Source organism: Thermobia domestica, chromosome 1 (genome assembly GCF_964235325.1).
Source record: "Thermobia domestica chromosome 1, izTheDome1.hap1.1, whole genome shotgun sequence".
NCBI classification, from domain to species: domain Eukaryota; kingdom Metazoa; phylum Arthropoda; class Insecta; order Zygentoma; family Lepismatidae; genus Thermobia; species Thermobia domestica.
The window spans coordinates 312,325,906-312,348,083 of record NC_137454.1 but is presented as its reverse complement, the minus strand read 5'-3'; the positions used below and the strand labels follow the sequence as shown (position 1 = coordinate 312,348,083).

The 22,178-nt window shown below is 37.8% G+C and overlaps 1 protein-coding gene across 1 annotated transcript in view; it reads right to left on the bottom strand.

Annotated features, from left to right (window-relative positions):
- Positions 1-20,572: 20,572 nt before the first annotated feature.
- LOC145667832 (uncharacterized) overlaps positions 20,573-22,178 on the bottom strand; it is a 45,622-nt gene continuing 44,016 nt past the window's right edge. Inside the window, exon 5 of the mRNA XM_081735265.1 lies at positions 20,573-20,891. Coding sequence (XP_081591391.1) covers positions 20,584-20,891 — 308 coding nt within the window. The 3' untranslated portion in view covers positions 20,573-20,583. The remainder of the gene's footprint in view (positions 20,892-22,178) is intronic.

The window sequence follows — 22,178 nt, the reverse complement described above, 5'->3', positions numbered from 1 at the left end:
GTATTCCAAGAAATAACATATTTATATACAAACTCATTTTTCACGCTGGCAGTCACATTGGATTACAGATGATATTTTGTGGATCTTTGATATTTTGTGGATATCTACTATTTACCATTAACGTTTGCTTCTCCAACACCAGTGGTGTGAGCTCGATATGCGTTCGATACTTAGTGCGGCATTTTGAACTCAGGATGTTGCGTTTTTGAACATTTTGCATATTTTAGTCACTTACTAATCAACATTAATGCCAAATTTGTTTTCGTAGCTTCAGCAGTTTGGTACGCTTATCCTTTCGATATAGGTTTGAAGCGGCCCTCTTGCATTCAAGGTGGCAATAGATTTTCAATTAAGCTTTTGTTTACATTTTGACCCACCGCAATTTTGGACAGGGTTGTCGTAGAAAGTCGAGATGCGCTCCGTCTTCTTTCACTTAACAACAGCTTTCAAACGATGTCCTACCTCTCTTGCCATTTGAAACTTTTTAGTTGGACCCCACCTGGGACCATGTGGGGACCCTGGGACAAGACGTTTTCACTTTAATCGTTGTACGTTGAAAATAATGCCACACATCCTTTCCTGTTTTCACATTTGTCTTACCGTTTCCGATTTATAGGGGTGACCATGGAATTTTCAATTAAGTTTTCGTTTACACTTTGACTCATCGCCATTTTGCACAGGGTTGTTGTAGAGAGTCGAGACTTGCTGCATTTTCTTTCATTTTACAACAGCTTTCAAATGATGTGCCACTTAACCCCCTTGCCATTTGAAAATTTTTGAGTTGGACCCCGTCTGGGACCCTGCGGGGGACCGTGGGACAAAGTTGTTACCCCAAAAATGTTTGTCGTTGAAAATGATGGGATACGTATTTTCCGAGTTTTCCATTTACCCAACTGTTTCCGAACAAATTATTCGGTTCAAACTATTCTGCCAGCTTTGTAGCTTTTATATTACAAAATATGTTGTAACTCACGACTTCCGCCCGGTGGCACGTATAACTTTGGGATTCGTCTAATTATAACATATCAAATGCAAACACAATTGTCTCGTTCGGATCTCAGCGGAGCCAGTGAGTGACCCTTCCTTGTAAGAATTGGTGACAAGCTACCCTGCAAAAACTGTATCGAACTTACGTTTACTCCAAACTTTCAAACAAATACTAGCTCATTAAAAAAATAATTTTAATAAAATCCATTTCAAAATCTTGAGGTATATTCTTTACAGACAAACAATTTAACTAGAATTCAAAAATTTTAATAGCTTAATAGAAAATTTGAAATAACCCTTTGAACAAAGAAGAATGTCATATGACATGCTACTTATACAAAATATTTAGTAGTTAACTAGATTGCAACGAACTACATGTGAGATTTTAAACATACCGAATGGATAAACACGCCTAAAAAATTATAATTTCTTTTTTGTACAAAAGAACGGACAAACATTAAGTAAGTCACCACATGATGGATGATAAATGTAACTTGAAATGGATCCAAAAATGGAAGAGTAACAAACATTTATGTTGACCGTGCTACAAGGTGTTTTGTTAAGTTACAGCATTCTGACTATGGGACCCTGTTCGTTCATTTTATTCTTATATCAACTCAATATTTTTCTGTGCCAATTTAGTTTTTCATTTCTTTGTACGCATTGTTCTTTATCTGTACCATTCTATATTGTTCTTATGTTGGGTTGTGCTGTTATTAATCTGCACCAATTTGAATTGTGTTGCTTCTTCATGTATTCAAGTTCTTATTTCATGTCTGTGTATGACATTTATTATGTATCTCAGATATTTAAGATGACCGATTTTAACTATTGAGAGTTACTGTTTCTAAATTATCTTTGACAGAAATTATTTTTCTACTATAGTTAGTTTTTGATCGTAAATCAGAATTTTGTGTGTCATCCGCTTGCAGTGTTGCTGAATAGCTGTACAGGGTGGCCAAAAGTAGGTATACAGTTCCGTACTGATCAGCTCATTGCTTTTTATGTCATTTCTTATTGTTATCCATCAAGCAGACTTAGTTTCTTTATTATTTGTTCTTAATATATTTTTACTTATATCTCAAGCTTGAAACAGCCTAAAAAAAACTATAAAATAGAATGTTATACTTGATCAATGCAGGGTTGTATACTTACTTTTAGGGCACCCTGTATTTGGAGTTAGGCGGCGATCGTGGAAGTGACATCCCCAAATGTGGTGTAAGAAGAGGAAGGAGAACAAAATTAAAATATCACATTTTACACAGCACACCAATGATCTTATAAAATAGAGGATCTGCCCTTACAACAAAGTCTTGAAGCCATACGTCACAGTTTCGCCACCCCTACTCTGCCCACTCCGCCCAATAGGATCGCAATGTTTTGAGCCAACAATCATGGCGGAAACGAAAGTAGCCAATCAGACGATGGTTCAAACGAGAGTAGCCAATCAGACGATGGTTCAAACGAGAGTAGCCAATCAGACGTGCCTATGCTCAGTTGTTTTTTGGCTTCATCGATTTAATAGGATGAGGATACATATGGGCAGATCCTCTATTTATAACATCCTTGCATTTTTCACACTCATCAACAAATACGTACACACGTCCAACTTTTCCCAAATTTTTCACCCTGACCATGTGGGTAAACCCTCTTTTCTCCGCTAGAACTCCTTCTCGATTTTGACAATTATTCGTCCTTATTGTGACAATTCTCTTATTTACTTGATTTTGACATACTCTATACCTAGTCATGACTTCACAGAATTATATTTTTAATTTCTTTCAATTTCTTAAACATACAATTCAGGTAATATGACTCAAAAGTCGGCCAACAAATGGAAATTGCGATGTCCGCCATTTGTAAAATTTTATACATTCTATTAAACAAGTATTTCAGTTTTTACATTAGTAATTCAATAATTTTGCATTTTTAGGACACTTGGCCTAAAGCTAGTGCAACCTTAATGGTGAAGAAGACAAGACAAGACAAGAATTTTGTGTGATGAAAACGTTTAAGATTACGAAATGTATATTCTACGTAGTAATTTTGTAATTTATACCGGAATACTGTATCTAGGTTGAAGCCTACTATAAATTAAAGAACTTATTAACAATAGTTAATAGCTTGAAAATGCGAAGAGTTATCTAAAATGTTAGTAAAAGAAAGTAATATGGCCGAGAAAGTAGTTCTCTTCGTTTGATTCCGTCTCAAACCTATAACCTGATTGTCCTTCCTAAATTTGTAAGTACATGCATTATTAGCCATGCTATCCTATTTTTGGAAATGTACATGAATTAATTTATCATATGTAGGCCCTACTTTTATAAATAAATGCACTATTAGTACCTTATCAATTAATTCGGGTTAAGTTCCAAAGTTGGGCGTCCGTTTCCAGCAAAATTTTTTTAAATTCACAGGAAAGATATGGATAATTTGATCGTTTGTGTGCTTGATAATATATAAGAATGTCGAAAAATCTGTTTATTTGTTATATATAAACGGTTATACGGTGTAAATATGGGATTATACGGCGAGCGGAGGGAACTACTTGGCGCAAGGTAACCGAACAGTTGCATTGTGGGAAAGAAACGAACATTTATGTTATCAACATGGCGGATGTACAAGGGCAATGAACTAACAGTTTTAACATTTGTGAAGCAATACGTTGATAACGAGTAAAATCTTTTAAAAGTTTATGAAGAGCACGGATTAATGAACCTAATAAGAAATTGCAGAAAGTGTGGAAAGGAGATAACAGCGAAAAAACGTGGCGAAAGCGGACGCCCAACTTCGGAATAAATGCACATCGTTTTTATGACATTATGTCCGTACGCTTAGTAGGAAGTCATAACGATTAAGCCCTCGTAAAGTGATTTTGCACCTAGGACACCCAAGAATGCAACTCTTACCCGCAAGAATTAATGGGTTAAGTTCCGATAAGCTCCTCCACGCCAAACCATTGTACTAAGATATGTGAACGAAACCAAACATAATATAAACTAACTTAACCTATTGTAGCCTAAACTAAACTACCTTAATCTAATTTAACCTATTCTAAAAGTCATCATTGCCATATTGATTAGCTGGCGCGAATTAATGAAAGAATTGCCAAAACCATAGGTCTATAAAATACTTATATGCATTGAAGCGGTCTGCGAATATATCTAAGGGTCGAACGAATTTTGCTGGTATGTTCTAATGTTGATACAGGTATATATTTAATCATTCTGGAATCTTATTTTCCTGGCATGTGTCCAAATAATTGGTAACAGATTAATAATATGCGTGCAAACCGATAGGTCATAAAACAATCATTTACGCGAAAGACACGCGCTAATCTAAGGTAGATAGCAACTAGAAGCAAGATTTAAAATAATAATAATAATAATCTCTTGCTATAAGGTACAACTGCCCTACATAGCGTAGAAATACAGCGATGCTGATAAACATTCCCCTTTCACATGCAGTTCCTCATTTTAACCATAAAATTATCATTTTTTTGACGACATATTGTAAACTTGCACCGCGATAATTTGCAAGTACATTAGTAACTTGTCTCAATATGGTGACATTCTAGTATTGCCTTATACGCAGAATAAATTAATTGCCTAGATGCTATGTTATTTGGTTATTTATTTAATGCTGTGTTGAGTAAATAAATATGATTTACATAGTAAGCTGGTGTAATAAGCTTACAAGGCTTATACCTAATAGTAATAGGCTGCGATCTTGAAGGAAACGATATACCCCGTTAGCTTTAGGCAATACATATTAAAAATTATCTTGCTGACGTAGATGTACGCCCAAAAGGTATAAGAGTGATACTGCACTCACGTTAAGTCAGGGGGGCGCAGTGGCTCAGTGGTAGAGCGTTCATCTCCGGTGCTTGGGGTTTCTGGTCCCAGCTCGCGCCGTGTGGAAGTTTATGGTGGACAAACACCGTGCTCGTGGGTTTTCTCGGGGTTCTCCCGTTTCCTCACACTTCATAACCACCGTCTCCTTTAGCCTAACCGGCATAATAGTGGGACGTAAAACAAAGATTTCATTTCATTTTTCACATTAAGTCAGGTACATTGTAATAGGGTATAATAACTTTAGACCGGCCGCATATTATCAAGAGGACAGGGGAGCATAACCGAGATACAGTACTGTTTGCAATGCAACAAACCATCGTACAACATATTCAGTCGTGCACTTGCTAGACAAAGGCTTCTGCAACGTCAGGGGCGGGCCAAGTGCCGGGCAACCGGGGCGACTGCCCAGGGCGCCTCAGTAGGGGGGCCCCGAAATATGTCTCAAAAAGTAAATTTTATAATGTATTTTCTACTGACTTTTTCTTGGTTTATATTCTTGTAAAGTAGTGTCAATTACATCATGTTTTTCCATTCCACCATGGCAAAAAAGAGTTTCATAGTACAAGGGGGCTGTATAGAATAGATTGTTACATAGTTGGATATATGGTAGAATGACTGCTGATGTTATTGATGTAGCAAAACAATTTACAATACAGCAGTAATTACGCCACCATTAGTGGTATTCAGTAAATGGTGCTCGATATTGTTTTTGTTTATACATATCGATACACAAATAATAATAATAATAATAATAATAATAATAATAATAATAATAATAATAATAATAATAATAATAATAATAATAATAATAATAATAATAATAATAATAATAATAAACAGAATCTGATTGATACAATATGTATTTTTAAGTGCTAAATATGCCTATGTCATGCCATGTATTTGAGTATACCCTATTATTTTTTTCTTTTGAAAAATGGGTTTAAAATATTAATATCACTGTAAGAAAATGTATAATGTAGACTAGGACTAGGGGAGCGCCAAAAAGTCAATTTGCCCGGGTGAAAATTTTGCCTTGGTTTGCCCCTGTACAACGTTATGACTGACACACACGGTCAATGCTTTCATGTCTCTCTCTCCGTATTCTCTCGTGCATCGGATTTTGATTGTGTTGCCTGTGGTCAATACCGGTATACGGCCGGCCTCAATATTGGATTTAAATAAATTCTACAACGTACAAAGGGGGAAAAAAACCTTACAGATGAAACATATATCGGGTGTTGCAAAATAAGTGTTACAACTCTTGAGAGGTGACTCCTGCCATTGAGACAAGAAAAAACGTTCTCTTGAACTTTCGGCTATCGGACATAGTTTCGGATCTACAAGGTGCCGAAAGCGTGGGAAAATGACTTTCGGACGCCAATAGTTCGGAAACTATCCAACGTAAAGAGGGCGGATAAAAAAATCACTTAAGAAGTCATACCTGCTGTATTGAATTTTGCATGTTTCACAATCCTACCATTCACGCGCAAGGGATTCCCAAAAGGAACGTAGGGAGTCCCGCATAATCTACCAAATGAAAATTGGTCTAAATGGATATGAATTGATGGGGTTTCTATCAGGTAACAATAATTCGTTTGTATTGAGTCGATATCTGGAACAAATACAAAATGGCGGACACCTTCATGGCCGTTGTGTGTGGTTGCACAATCGCCAGGTACGGATGCTAGCCAACAGTGACGTTCTGAGTATTAAGTGTAGCGAATTTGTACTCAAATGCTCTTGAAAGACATCTGGAGTGTCAGTAGAGCACAACAGATAAAGCAGGTCGATTCACATGTGTTGAAATACTTAACGAAAATTGCCCAGAAATGCACTCAGTAAACGTGAGTTCAAAGTGTCAGAAATGTAAGGATTAGCGTCAAGAACATGAGAGCCAAAGAGACGAAACTTGCTCTTTCTTCATGTCATAGGACGGCGATAGCAGGTAGCAAGCAAGTTGCACATGATTTGGCTCCTTGCAAGATGAAAAAATTGTTGCATGTCCTTTTCAAGACTATGTTTACATGGAGAAATATTGTAGGGTTGCAAGAGTTTTTAAATGACAGCTACAAGATTCTTGCAGCATGGCAACCTAGCTTAATTTTAAGGAAGTGGGGCACGGCATAGATATTTTTGGAAGTGGGGGAACGACGTACTCCAGTGTTTCCCTCTTCACTTTTTCCCCGTTATGTACCGTGTAGGTTTTAAAAATTACATTATTACGTAGCGGATTGTATCTATTGTTGTCTTCTTCTAACCGTGATATCCATACTCCTAACAGTGACGCACCCACTGCCTGAATACGAGTATTGTTCATTTTCTTGGAGTTTCCTAGCTGAAAAGTATGTAATCAAAACTCGTCAACTATTGTAGTTCGATATTAGCTACTGCCAGCTGTCGCTTTGTCAGAAAATACAAAGCTTGTTTCATTTGTCATAGTATGAATTTAACTTTCAGCACAGTTCTACCTTACAACACAATTTAAAGCATGAATACAGCGTATCCTTGTAGTCGCCAGTGTGCAGCTGTGTTATAGCCGAAGCTTATGAAATTTCAAGTGTGTTCCCAGCAGGATTCGAACATACGGTAAGAAGAGTTATATCTTGCTCTCCTGTATAACTATTTCTATTTCGTAATCGTTTCAGTCCTTTTCTTCTTATTCTTTATTTCCTTTGTTTCATTATCACCAATCTTCTTTCTTTCTTTCTTTCTTCCCCTGCATGTGAGCAGAGCCTGCGGGGTGACAACTGCCTCCGGACGCCCAGCTTCCTTCGCAACCACATTAATCACCGCGAAGAGGCGAAGCTTGTTTGCAGCACAACCAGTGGGCGGGGCTCCTGAAGACCTTCCTCGTGGCGGTTGACCTGTGGACAGCATGAGGTCACCGCCAGATGGCGAGCAAGTAGGCACACTTGAAATAAACTATACTTTTTTTTTTTTTTTTTTTTTTTGTAATACTCCAGTTTCCAGTTACAGTCAGACATATTGAACCAGAAAACCCAATTTCTTTAGGTCATTTATCATCCAAATTGGTCCACTTTCTTCAGGCAAAAGTCTTTAAACTTTTTTTTTTCGTGAATTCACTTTCTCCATATTTTCAACGGACTTTCTGTAACGTTTTGTTAAATTCAGCGATCTTTAGGCAAGTTTTCATGGATGCACTAAGGGACCATTCTTTTTTTTTGACAATTCGATTTCTGAAAATGCTTGATATCATCGGATGCAGCACCCAAAGAAGTCGAGAAAAACAAATTTTTAAAGACCGTAAACAGGACCGGAGATAAAGGGGTCCAAAGTTCGAATACAGGACGCAAAAAATGCATATAAACATAATGTAGTTTTGAAACAAGTGGAGGAATTGAGATCAAATTTGAGGTGTGAGTATCGAGTGTGAAGATCTTCGGAATAGGTGTATTGCGCATCATGTCTGCCATCTTAAAAATCGCCATATTGGAGTAATCGAAAATAAAGAAACAGGAAGGAAATCATGTGGCATAGCAATTGAGGCTAGCTTGTTTCCAGAATTGTCTTCTGCCATTTCAGTCGATTCAACTTAAACCAAGAATAAGATCAAAATAGTGCTTGAGAACAGTTCTACAGTTATTACAGTTGATTAGAAACTATTATGTTGATAAGGCAATCTTGAAAGGTGTATGGGAGCAACCGATATAAAACCTTAAGATGTCAAATGGCAGAAGACACTAGAAATTTGGTCGACAAATAGCTCCCCGTCTAAGGAATAAAGCTCGCTACATTTGGTGGCTGAGGTCAGTCAGCTACAGCCTCGGCTCGCCTTGTATGTGACACCTTATTTCTCGGCAACTCCTGGCTGGGTCTGAACGAAATTTGATGGACAAATGGCCCCCACATCTCAAGAACAAATCTCTGTATATTTGATGCCCGAGCTCGGGAAGGGACAGCTTCAGCTCCGTTCGTTCACTTTGTATGTGGTACTTTATTTCATGGTAACTACTGGCCGGATCTAAGCGAAATTTGGTGGACAATTAGTTCATCGTCTGTGGAATGAAGATCGCTATACTTAGTGACTAATCTCGGACAAATACATGATTGGCTCTCCATCAGATGCTATGTTCCACAGTTTTGCACGCCGCACAGCTTTTGAGTTCGGTTCACTTGGCTTGTTGATTTTATGTATCAGTTATCCATCAAGTTTAGGAATCATATCCTGTGTGATATACGAATTATATACTATTCTCGTTGTCCAAAGGACTACCTTTCAATTTAATAGACTATGATGATCAAGCTTGATCAAGCTTGATCTTAGGAGATGCTGTCTACACAGGATCATTAGAAGACACGGGATTGGAGCCTGTCCTTCAATACCAAGCAAAAAGACATTAGTTAATACAATAAGAGCTCTCCATTATTAAAAATATCGTTAGTTTTTTCCTTTTTTCTTTTCTTTTCTTCTTCTTTTTGGAGCGTATTAGTTGAGCATGATAGTGAGTGTGTTAAATGGCCTTTTAGGTCTCTACATCAAAGTTTTATTCGGTGTCCCAGAATTCTTCCCTGATTACAAACATTTATAAAGCATAAAATATGATACATAAACAAATACTTTTTATCTTGAATTGCATGTAACATATTTAGATTTTTGTGTACACAAATAATAAATTTCTATGTGTGATCCTTTCGTTGCCTGAAGGATATCCAGGCGATATTTTAATTCCACCCATGTGTTGGTCAACATTACGTGAGGGACAGATATTATGACTTCGGTGCTTCTGCACCGTAATGCTGCGATGTCGTTCAGTGATGTTTGATAAACTTGGTCCTTGATATAACCTCAAGGAAAGAAATCTAGTGTTGGTGTAGGGATGGCCAGACGGATCCGGATCTCGGATATCCGGATCCTATTAGATCCGGATCCGGATACTATAAGATCCGGATCCGAAATATCGGATCTTGGATCCGGATCCGGAATTTCGGATCTTGGATCCGGATCCGGAATTTCGGATCTTGGATCCGGATCCGGAATTTCGGATCTTGGATCCGGATCCGGAATTTCGGATCTTGGATCCGGATATGAAGTTTCGGATCTTGGATCCGGATCCGAAGTTTCGGATCTTGATCCGGATCCGGATATCCGGTTCCTGGATCCACACCCGAAATTTCGAAGTTCAGCTTCGGACTCCTGTTTTGAATATTTTAGGCCTTAGATTGAGGCCCAGAACTAAAATATCCATATGTATAAAATTTACTAGGTGAATTTTATCTAACTTAGTGGGAAGACAATTCAATTTAATTGACAAAAGATTACATCAAAATCTCATTTTCACATTTTTCGGGGTTAGACCACCGTTGCGCACACCCCATCATTTAGTCTTTAGTATATCTTTAAACGTACTACAAGCATGCCACTTTCATCTCAAGTCAGTAGTTGTATAGAGCTGCCTTTTGTTATATATTAATGGAGTTAGGATTAAAATTCGATTGTTTGTGAGACCTATGATAATATTTTCAGAATGAGTTATAACGTTGAAAAACTGCATAGTAATGCTGCATATTTTCTTTGTGCCACATTGGAATTTAATGTAGTCTATCTTATACAGTCGGCTCTTATGATTAATTCAATGATCTGAACTCCTGCAGCATTACGCTAAAATCATGGATGTCTTTGAATTTTCGTCATCATTTCTATTTTTTTTATTACGAGCAAAATAAATATCATAAGTGGTATTTTACATAATATATATAGACGCAGATCAGTCAGTTGATTGCTTAAAGTTTATAGCAAAGCTATTACATTTCTAAGACACTGGCGGCCTTAGGACAAAATCCATGGCTTTCCCATAAAATCTTAAATATCTCTATATAAAAAGGGCAAAGTCCTGAGTGACTGAGTGAGTGAGTGACAGATCACCGTACAGGCCAAACCGCTTAAGCTACAAACTTGAAATTTGGACAGTTTATAGGCTTTGTGACGTAGGATACTACTAAGGAAGGACTTTGGGAAATTCGACGAGGAAGGGGGGAAATGGAGTGAAAAATATTGATGATTCTTGACGTTAGATACTTCAAATTTGGTATTTGGGTTTCTCATTGAAAATAATTTGATACTTGTTTAAGTGCTTTTTGATATTTAAATTAGAAGGGGCAGGGAAGATGTAGAAAGTAAAAGAACGGGTGGTAATTGCAATTATTGCAATTAGTATAATAATATCCCTATACCTCGGAAACTTAAAGGGTTAGAAACATGGAATTTGGTATTTGGACTTCGCACTTGAAATAATTAGATACGTATTTCAACGTTTTTTTTTTTGTTTTTTTTTATGTGGCCCAGAAGAGAAGAAAAAGGGCGAGAAGAAAATTAAGTGGGGATTACAATTATTGTATTAATATGTTCAATCCTTTAAGGTTAGAGACTTAAAATTTGGTATTTGCATTTCTCATTGAAAATAATTTGACATGTGTTTCAGTGTTTTTTGACGTTTTAGTAAAAAGGAAAAGAGAAGAGACGGAAAGGAAAGAGGGTGGGGATTGTAATTATTATAATAACATGTTGATATCTGGGAACCTCTGAAGGTTATTAGCATATAATTTGGTATTTGGACTTTACATTTGAAATAATTAGGTATGTACTTAAGCGTTTTTTGATGTATGTCTTAGAGGGGAAGAAAAGGCTGGGAGAAAAGACTTTTATATCTCGGAATCCTGGAACGTTAGAGAAATGAAACTTGTTATTTGAACAAAAAATCGTTATGAAATGAAATCCTTGAGTTTTACGTCCCACGTTAATGCCGGTTAGGCTAAAGAAAACGGTGATTATGAGAAATAAATGAAATGAAGAAAGTGGGAGGAAACGGGAAAACACCAAGAAAACCCACGAGCACGGTGTTTGTCCACCACAAAGTCCAAACGGCGTGAGGTGGGATCGAACCAGGGACCCCAAGCACCGGAGGTGAACGCTCTACCACTGAGCAACCGCGCACCCTTAAAAATTCGTTATGTTTGCAGGCGTATGATGTGCGAGGCCGTAGACCGAGCAAATGTGTGGGCTGGGGGGAAAGCCCCCATGTACTCGCATTGAAATTCGGTATGTCTCGGGATACCGGAATGTTATTACATACAATTTGATATTTGAACTGAGATTCGATATGGTTGTAGGTTTACGAGGTACGAGGTCATAGGCCGATCAAATGAGATATCAGAGGGTCTAAGGGCAAATCCCCAGACATTTCTTTTTAAATTGATTATGATTAGAGGCTTTTGTGGTGCAAGGCCCTAGTAACGGGGGTATAGTGGCGAAGCCCCAACTAGCCGAGGTCTATTAAGTATATAAATGTATTTGCGTAATGACTGGAAATTGCATGTATGCCTGTGGACAAAATTGCATAAGTAGCCACGAGAAATGACAATCCTTTAAGATAAAAATTTTTAAAAGCTACCAAAATGTACTCTTGAATGAGTTGTATATTATGTTTGCGCAGGGGCGAATCCAGAATGGACTTCTGGAGAGGGCGGATGGATTCTTAGGGGGCGGTTGGGGATGCTAATAGTGAAAAATTACTTAGATGATCTGAAATTGCTACAAATTACTACTAAAGTACACTGTTAATGGTGGCGCTGGGTAGGGGCGAACGACTTTTCGCCCTTCCCCTGCATCCGCCTATGTGTTTACATGAATGATATAGCTCCTTACAACCTATGCAGAGTTAATAGTAGTGGATTACTAATTACAAAGATACGTGTTACTGCTCGAGGCTCCATATGGTATTTTGTATACACATACAGTACATTAATACATTGATTTTGATACATTAATTGCCATTTAGAACTTCATCTCTACTACAATATTCTTAATTCTAACTGGAGTAGTACGGTCACAGAGAAACGTATTTTTAAAGAAAGAAAAAAAGTTCATCAAGAGCAAGAAAAGGAAGTTGCTCCTTAATTTCATTTGATCTATATTTTATGGGCTGTTCTATTAGCAATGGCCTAGCCCATCACGACTAGGAAATGGCCTCATTCAGTGACCACAATAACTCAGAAAGAATTAGAAAAGTAAGCAGCCTGAGCCTAATGAAGAAGCTTGGGCTTGAGACTCAGGTTTCATCCCAGCATTTGACTAGTGTTACAGAAAACAAAGGACAAATTTCCATAAGGACGACCGCTTTAAAAAAGATATACTACCTTTTCGGTCAAGTACCGGTATTTCCATTAGAATCGAATCTGACAATGAGATTGCTCTCACCTAAGTCGACAGTTTTACTCAATCAAATTTGGAGTAATTGTGACATATTAAGGCATGAAAACCAAATATCAACAGAATGAAGAGAGCGCAAGGCTGTCACACGATCAGATACCAAAAGTGTCTTAAAATCTTATTTTAAGCATAGGAATGAAAATCACTTTGTCAATAATTTCGAAAATTTTGCTAATTCGGAACACCGAATTTTCTGACACTTAGTTTCGAATCCGGATCCAAGATCCGGTTTTTCAGGTCCGGATCCAAGATCCGAAATTTCGGATCCGGATCCAAGATTCGGTTTCTCGAATCCGGATCCAAGATTCGTTTTTCGGATCCGGATCCAGTGTCCGGATATCCGGATCTGACCATCCCTATGTTGGTGGTATGCAAGGTGATCGCGAAGGTCAGTTTATGGGACTCTTATGCCCAATAACGCTTCTCGGAAATGTATCCAAATAGGCACCTAATCTAACCCCCCATCTAACCACCATCTTGTTAGAAAATTAAGTCTGGAATGTCCTGAATCTGTGACAGAACAAATAACTGCAATATATCAAGATAAGTATTGGCTGTGATTGTCTTTTCACTTTAAGAGAAGGGTCCTATGATTTTATTGTACATAACACTACACAACACGTTCCGCTTAGGGTTGTCTCTGACGGTCTTACACGCAGCTGGGAATTCTCGGGCCTACCAGATCCTAGCATTGTGTCAGTTGACAACACCGTTCAAATTAAATGTGGCCTCATCTGAGAAAAGGACACGTTTCAGATAGTCAACATCATCAATCTCAGACAGCATGGTAACAACAAAGTCATAACGTGCACTGTAATCCGTTGGTTGTAGGGACTGCACGATCTGGACTTTGTACACACAGAAAATATACTTATATAGGATGCGCTGCACTGATGTCCTGGGAATCTGCACTCACGTAAAGCTCGGACTAACTTCTTGGGACCTCTCAGTTAGCCGTCTCTTACTGTCTTAATTGTCTATGTACTCTGCCTGTTCTAGGGAGATCACTGACGTTGCCTGTTTCATTAAACTTAGCATATCACATCTGGATTCACTTTTAATATCGGGTGGCTGTCTATGATATGTGTCTGGAATTGTCTCTGGACTGTTTTTGGTGACCGTGTCTCGTGATACCGGGGGAGCTATAGCACTTTGTACTGATGTAAGTACATGTTTCTGCAAATGGTGTTCGATTGCGCTGTTGTTACGTCACAGGGCTCTGTAACAAACAAAATACGAGGCGCATCCAGAAAGTAAGTTTGCCACGCGTCCCATAGCTAGGAAACTGTATGTTGCGCGAAGCGACTTCGTGTACATGAGAGAGTAAGGTCCTAACATGGCGCATGTGCCAGCAGAACTTCCCTAATTCTCTCAGTAGCGTCGTGGCAGTGATTGAAGATTGGCGTTTTTATTCCAGCTCCCGCCGCGTGCGAAGTGTGAGCAGTGATAAAGTTTTTGAATGCACAGGGCATAGCACCGATTGAAATCCATCGTCAGCTGTATTGTTGCAAAAATGTAAATGCTGACCCTGTGCGCCTTGCTTTATGCTCAACAGGCACTCCGTGACAGTGGTGTGCAATAAGAAGCGGAAAATCTGCAGGAACTGCTTGCTTATGCCGTTAGGCCCATGGACTTGGCACAGCTCACGATGGATTTCGATTGGTGCTATGCTTTGTGTGTTCGCACTTCACACGCGGCAGGAGCTGGAATAGGAACGCCAATCTTCAATCACTGCCACGACGCTACTGAGAGAATTAGGGAAGTTCTGGTAGCGCATGCACCATGTTAGGACCTTACTCTCTCACGTACACGCAGTCGTTTCGCGCAACATACGGTTTCCTAGCTATGGGACGTGTGGGAAACTTACTTTCTGGATGCGTTTCGTATCAGTAAGTATGTACACAAAATTTTGAATATTTACATGAAATTGAAGATAGAAAGCATTGGTCTGTGTGTCATATGAATGTATGTAATCAGAGGAAGAATTCTGAGACACCTTTTATATTAAAATGTTGAATTATATATATATATATATATATATATATATATATATATATATATATATATAGATAGATAGATAGATAGATAGATAGATAGATAGATATAGATATAGATATAAAGATATAGATATAGATATCCTTGTTGGATTTAGTGTCATCACAAAAACAAACACCGTGTGCGTGGATTCTCCGGTTTCCTTCCACTTTTTTCATTCAATTCTCATAATCACTGTCTCCTTTAGCCCACACGGAATAATCGTGTGACGTAAAGCTCAAAAATTTCATTTCACTTCAATGAGACGATATATGCAACAAATCAACCAATTACGCAGGATTGACTTAAAACAATATGAACTAGGGATGTCTAATTCTGCAATTTTTACTTTCCGGAATCTGGAAAGTAAAATCGGAAAAAAGCCGGAATTACGAAAAATCCAAATTTGGGAAAAGTTTCGATATCGGAAAAATTTCGGAATTCGGAAAAAACGAAATTAGAAAATTCCGATTTCGAAAAAAATATTTCGGATCTTTTCTGAATTTCAGAATTTTACGGAATTCCGGAATTTTACCGAAATCTGGAAAGATAAATTTCCAATTCCGGAAAATGTTGGCCATTATGAGCCCACACAAGCCTTCAGTAATAAAAGTAGACTGTAGCGGTAGGCATACCAAGTTTAAATAATTATTCACACTTAGGTGCTTGACTCTGTATTAATGCCCGTCGAACTACTGTTGAGAGATGTGTTGTCGATATGTATTTATCAACAGCTAATTCTGGTCAAATACTTACTCTATATTTTCTATATCCTGTACTTCTATTTTCCTTGCATTTGAGTAATCCACAGAATGGATATTAGCATTTTTCTGTCACCTAAATGTTGTTGATCATTTCTTTACTATTAAAGTATACGTAAAACGTGAGTTGAACTGGATTTTTCTAAGATAATACTAACATGTCCCTATAAATCTTCTATGTTATAAAATTGAAAGTGACTACGATTGTGACTCCTAATCTCTTGAACCGCCCTACCGATTTCGATCAAATTTTTGACGTAGATGTGGTACTGACCTGGGAGTATTTTTAGCTATTTACTTTGGCGGTAGAGCTGAGGGGAGGGGGGAGTTATAAAAAGATAAATAAAACTTAATAAATCTTGAACGTAACGACCAATCTCAATCAAATTTTCACCATAGATGAGGTTCGTACCTAGGGTGTTTTCTATCATTTCACTTTGACGCAGCAACATAGGGGAGGGGCAGGAAGGGAGATATGTAAAAAAAATAAAAGTGACTGTATTTGCGAGAAAGGGGAGGGGAAATATACAAAAATGAATAAAACTTAATAACTTTTGAACCACCCAACCGCTCTTGATCAAACTTTCAACATATATAAGGTTCGGGCCTGGGATGTTTTTGTCATTTCACTTTTACGGTGCAACGTAGGGGAGGAGAAGGGGGAGATATGTAAAAAAAATAAAAGTGACTGTATTTGACTTCTTCACCCTTAAACCACCCGGCCGATCTTAACCAAATTTTCAACATAGATGTGGTTCGAACCTGGGGTGCTTTTTACCATATCACTTTTACGGTAGAACTTAGGGAAGAGGCAAGGGAGGGGAGAGATATATAAAAATAAATAAAACTTAATAACTCTTGAACCACCCGAACCAATCTCGATCAAAATTTCAACATAGATTACGTTCGGTCTTGAGATAATTTTTGTTATTTAACTTTGACGGTGCAACGTAGGGGAAGGGGAGATATATGTAAAAAAAATAAATAAATAAATAAATAAATATAAAGTTACTGTCTTTGTGACTTCATCACTCTTGAACCATCCGACCGATCTCGATCAAATTTTCAACATAGATGAGGTTCGGGCCTGAGTGTTTTTTATCATTTCTCCTTGACGGTAGAACTTAGTGGAGGGGGATAGGGGGAAGATATTTAAAATAAATAAAACTTAATAATTCTTGAATGACCGATCCGATTACGATCAAATTTACAACCTAGATGAAATTTAAACCTGAGATGGCTTTTGTGATACTACTTTGACGTTGTAACTTAAAGGTGGGGGGAGGAGAATACATTTAAAAATGATCATATATATGACAGATGCTAGTGTTGAATCTATAGTTTTCGGGGTCGCTGAGATAAACAGTGGCAATTCTGATGCCGTTTAAGTCCAAATTCAGAAACGCAACTTGGGGGAGTAGAATACATATAAAAATGATCGAAATTACCAATGTCAGTTTCGAATTCATAGTTTTCGGCGTCGCTGAGATGAACAATGACACTTCTGATGTCGTGCCCCGCAACATGGGGAGGGGAGGGTGATATATAAAAATCATCGAAAATGACCAATATCAAAGAGCGCTTTAGTAATAGTAAAAACTGACTGACTTTCTTAATTTAATCCAGAGAAGCGTGTAATTGATGCTAGTTATTAATAAAACGAAGTATACGGTACCTATCTATCTAACTGTAGATAAACACATCTAGATGTATACACTATTCAGTTAGTGTTACTAGGGATGCAGAACTATAACTTTTTGCTGTTGTAAAAAAAAAAAAAAAAAAAAATCATCACTTCATGGGTATTAGAATCTGTAGGTAAAACTTGTATAATTTATTGACATACTCGAAGTCACCATCACATTGTGAGATGTGAAAAAGAGAAAGATATGGTCGCCATCCTTTGGTACTAGTTCCTTAATTGTAAAGGTCACTTCAATAGAGAGATTTTTCATTCTGGGCAAAGAATGTCTTTTCTAAAGTTACTTGTGTAGTTTTAATTTTTTTTACAACTTTCTCTGAAAGATTTATTCTTGTTCAAAACTCCTGGCTGTGCATCTTTGTTTTAAAAATTTTCTATTTATAAGTTTATGTAGTATTTTATTAACCCTTGCACGACCAATGGAGGGGTGCTTTGTGCCCACCATAATATGATTTTGTAGTTACTCTTCTAATCGTTACTTTAAACTTGTAAAAAAAAAAATGCATTATTTTTCACCATGTTTAGCTAAAGCGTACACCTGACGGTGGTGCAAATTGTACGTTAGTGTGTCTCATAAATTTGCTATTTTAAGTTGGGTGAGCATGAAATATACACCCCCGTTGGTAGGAGATGTGACTAACATTTAGATGTATCACTGCTAGATGGCAGCATCATAAATAGCTGCTAGTCTTATCCTGTGTGCTGTTCACTTCAGTCCCCTTAGATTTTTGTGAGAGGTTCTAATTTGTTTCTTTTGTGAGATATATTTAATCTTAATAGGTGGGTACAAAATAACTCTCCCCTTTGGTAGTCCGTGTTGAAAAAAAAAACTTAGGTAGTGCGAGGGTTAATGAATCTTACAAGAAACATCTGAAAGTCATATACAGGGTGCGGCACGTAAAACCGGCCCGTCGTAATATTCTGGTATATTGTGCTTTTGGCAACACTTAAATAATCTACCTTCCTACCAAGGGATGGTGTGTCGAGGTCGGGTCGACTTACGTGACCTGCAGCAGTCACGTGCAGCCGAAGCCAGTGAAACTTGTCGAAACCAGTTGAGAAAAAGGCCTCGTTGTATTAAGCCGGGTGAGTGTCAGTGTGTGATAATGCCGTATTCGATACCCGAGCGTGTTGCCATTGTTGAAGGGTTCATTCTCACTGGATCTTTTGTGAAAACAAAGAATTTCTTTCGGGAGAAATTTCCAGGACGTTCTGTGCCAGCAAAAAGCACCATTCAGGAATTGATTGAAAAATGGCGGCTTACAGGATCGGTTCAAAATGCTCCCAGGAACAGACGACCATCTGTCTGCACACCTGAATTAAAGATGCAGGTGGAGGAGATAATGACAAGAAGTCCTCGAAAGTCAACCAGAAGATTGAGTCAACAGGTTCATGCGAGTGAGAGAAGTTGCAGACGTGTTTTAAGGGGACTGAAGTTAAAACCGTACCGGATAAGTGTTGTGCAAGAACTGAAGGAGCCTGACCTGCAGAAGAGGGTGCATTTCTGTTCATGGCAGTTGAGCAATGTTGCCAGTGGTGGTTTCTTGGATCCACTAATGCTTATCATGAGTGACGAGGCGTGGTTCCACCTCTCTGGGTACGTAAATTCAAAAAACAACCGGTATTGGTCGACAGAAAATCCACACGCAATCCACCAGGTACCCTTGCATGATGAGAAGATTGGTGTTTGGTGTGCCATTTCCGCCACACGCGTTTTTGGGCCCATATTCTTTGAGACGACAGTGAACAGTGACGTGTATATGGGAATCCTGGAGGAGTTTATACACACTTGACCGAAGAGGAGCGTCAGTTATGTTACTTTCAGCAGGACGGTGCAACATGTCACACATCAGCTGCATCATTGTCCCTTGTGCATGAGATGTTTACACCAGAGAGGACAATCAGCAAAGGCTTGTGGCCTCCTCGGTCACCAGACTTGTCCACGTGTGACTTTTACTTATGGGGACTGTTAAAGGGAAGAATATGCGAAACAAATCCACACACAATTGAAGAACTCAAGACCAGGATCCAGGATGTCACCAATAGCATTACAACACAAGAACTGACAAGGGTATATATGAATCTCCTCAATCGTGCTCACATGTGTGTTGAAGTGGGCGTAGGACACTTTCAGCACCTGCTGTGAAGGCTGCTGTGAAGGTGAGTAGTCATATTCAATACATTACATTTCATTTTATGTGTTCACTTTACGGGCCGGTTTTACGTGCCGCACCCTATATATATATATATATATATATATATATATATATATATATATATATATATATATATATATATATATATATATATATATATATATTTATATTTAAAAAAAAGAGTTGTTTTTCTGGTGCCAATCTAGAGCAATAATTATCATAGCTAACTAACTCTATGGCCTATGGAACCCGAAGGTTCAATACCGCGTTCACAAAAGCTCTCCACTGACTTCTATCCTTAGCTAACTGCGTCCAGTTTCTACTTTGTATTCCAATCTCTGCGAGATCCATCTTCATATTGTCCTCCCATCTGCGCCTAGGTCTTCCTAATGGTCGTTTTCCGATTGGTCTTCCAGTCAAGACTTTGAAAGCGTTTCTACTTTCTTCCATTCTAGCTACATGACCCGCCCACCTAAGCCTCCTGGACTTGACGACCCTAACAATGTTGGGTGAACCATATAAATTATGTAGTTCCTCGTTATGAAGTTTCCGCCATTCCCCATTCCCGTTCCTCTTGGGTCCGAATATTCGTCTCAGGAATAATTATCATACTGTTCTTAATTTTGTGTTAACATTTTTCTTAACTTCCTTTATCTCTCTGAGTGCAGTGTGTAAGTTAAAGTGTACTGAAAAAAATCTTGTGTCAATTGCTTGTATATTTAGTCCTCGATGTTGCCAAGTACTCTGAAGTACAGGCATTCATAATTTAATTAAATATTATAAAGTGATCTGAACAGAAAAAAAAATAGCCAATAGTAAGAAAATAACTTTATTGCCAAAATTTGCTTCTCTTTGCTAACTACTATTTTCTACATCTAAAACAAAAGCATATTGCAGGATGACGTGACACACGAAGATTCCTATTTAGTTTCTTCGATGGTTGGACTTCTTTCGATTTCAAATCTACTTTATCACTTTTTAAATCTACTTTCTTTGTTCCTCTTATTGGTGGCAGTGGTGGTTTCTTATACGTTTCATTCTTTTTATTCTTTACAGTTATCTTTGGTAGACGAGAACTAGGCGTCTTGCTAAATGTCGGTTTAAGTTCTGCAATATCTGTACTTTTAGTTTCTGGTAACCTTAAAGGAGGTAATATTACCACGCGCTCACCTGAGAGAAAAGAAAAAAAATTGTACTTTAGTTCAAATCTGCTCATTGTATTATTAGAACCTTTTTATTTCAAATGTGCCCTCGGAAAATATATGAAACATACTTCGGCCTCACCCGCGCAGCCCTTTTACGGACGAAATTCTCCCTTTGCTTTAAGGAAAGAAGTAAACGACCTCGGCTATGTTGCCAATTTGTCATTCAGTCGTTTGGTCTTTATGAGTGAAGATCGTAGGTTACTTACAATGGCTAACAAGACAGTGCACGGCTAAGTCCGTAAAATAATTTATTGTGGCAACGCTTTCGCATCCAACAATTAAATTTCTCGGCCGCAGCAACTTTGTTCCTCCTCTGTCGAGGGAGGAAAGGGGAAACACATCGACAGCAGCGTCAGTAGGGACACAGTTGAAATAGAAAAGCTCTAGTGTGTAAGTCCATTTTCTTGAAGAAAGAATTACTCTATCATTACACAGCGTACTTAAAATTACGTATATGTATAAGTAAAAGTCACATTTGACTTTTGAGTGACTAACCCAGACTTACGTATAAAATTACGTATATGTATAAGTAAAAGTCACATTTGACTTTTGAGTGACTAACCCAGACTTACGTATAAAATTACGTATATGTATAAGTAAAAGTCACATTTGACTTTTGAGTGACTAACCCAGACTTACGTATAAAATTACGTATATGTATAAGTAAAAGTCACATTTGACTTTTGAGTGACTAACCCAGACTTACGTATAAAATTACGTATATGTATAAGTAAAAGTCACATTTGACTTTTGAGTCACATTTGACTAACCCAGATTTTTTTTTAAAAAAGTGTTGTAGGCATTTAATACGTTGATGTGATTTATTTTTATTTATTTATTTATTTATTTATTTATTTATTTATTTATTTATTTATTTTTAGGTGTGTGTGTATATACCATTGTAGTTTTGCACGTCATGAAAGCAAATGCATCTGTTCTAATGCACCAGTTCGACTTGTTTGGTTAGTGTCCTACTGAAATTATGAAATGTTTAAAAATTTCTCTCTGTGGCTACCGCGTCTACGTTTGGTACCCAGGTTTGATTTGTGGTGCGAGAACATTATAATTTGAGTGTATTAAAACTTGAGTGGTTCCGATACCCTCGTGGTCAAAAGAAACGCTGAACTCTAATGCAGCCAGCCAGTAAAATTTTGCAAAAGAAAGGAAAACAGTATAATACTTTAAAAAATGAGAAAACAATTCCATAGGGTGTGAAAAAAATTGAATTACAGACATTTTTTCCTTCCTCGTT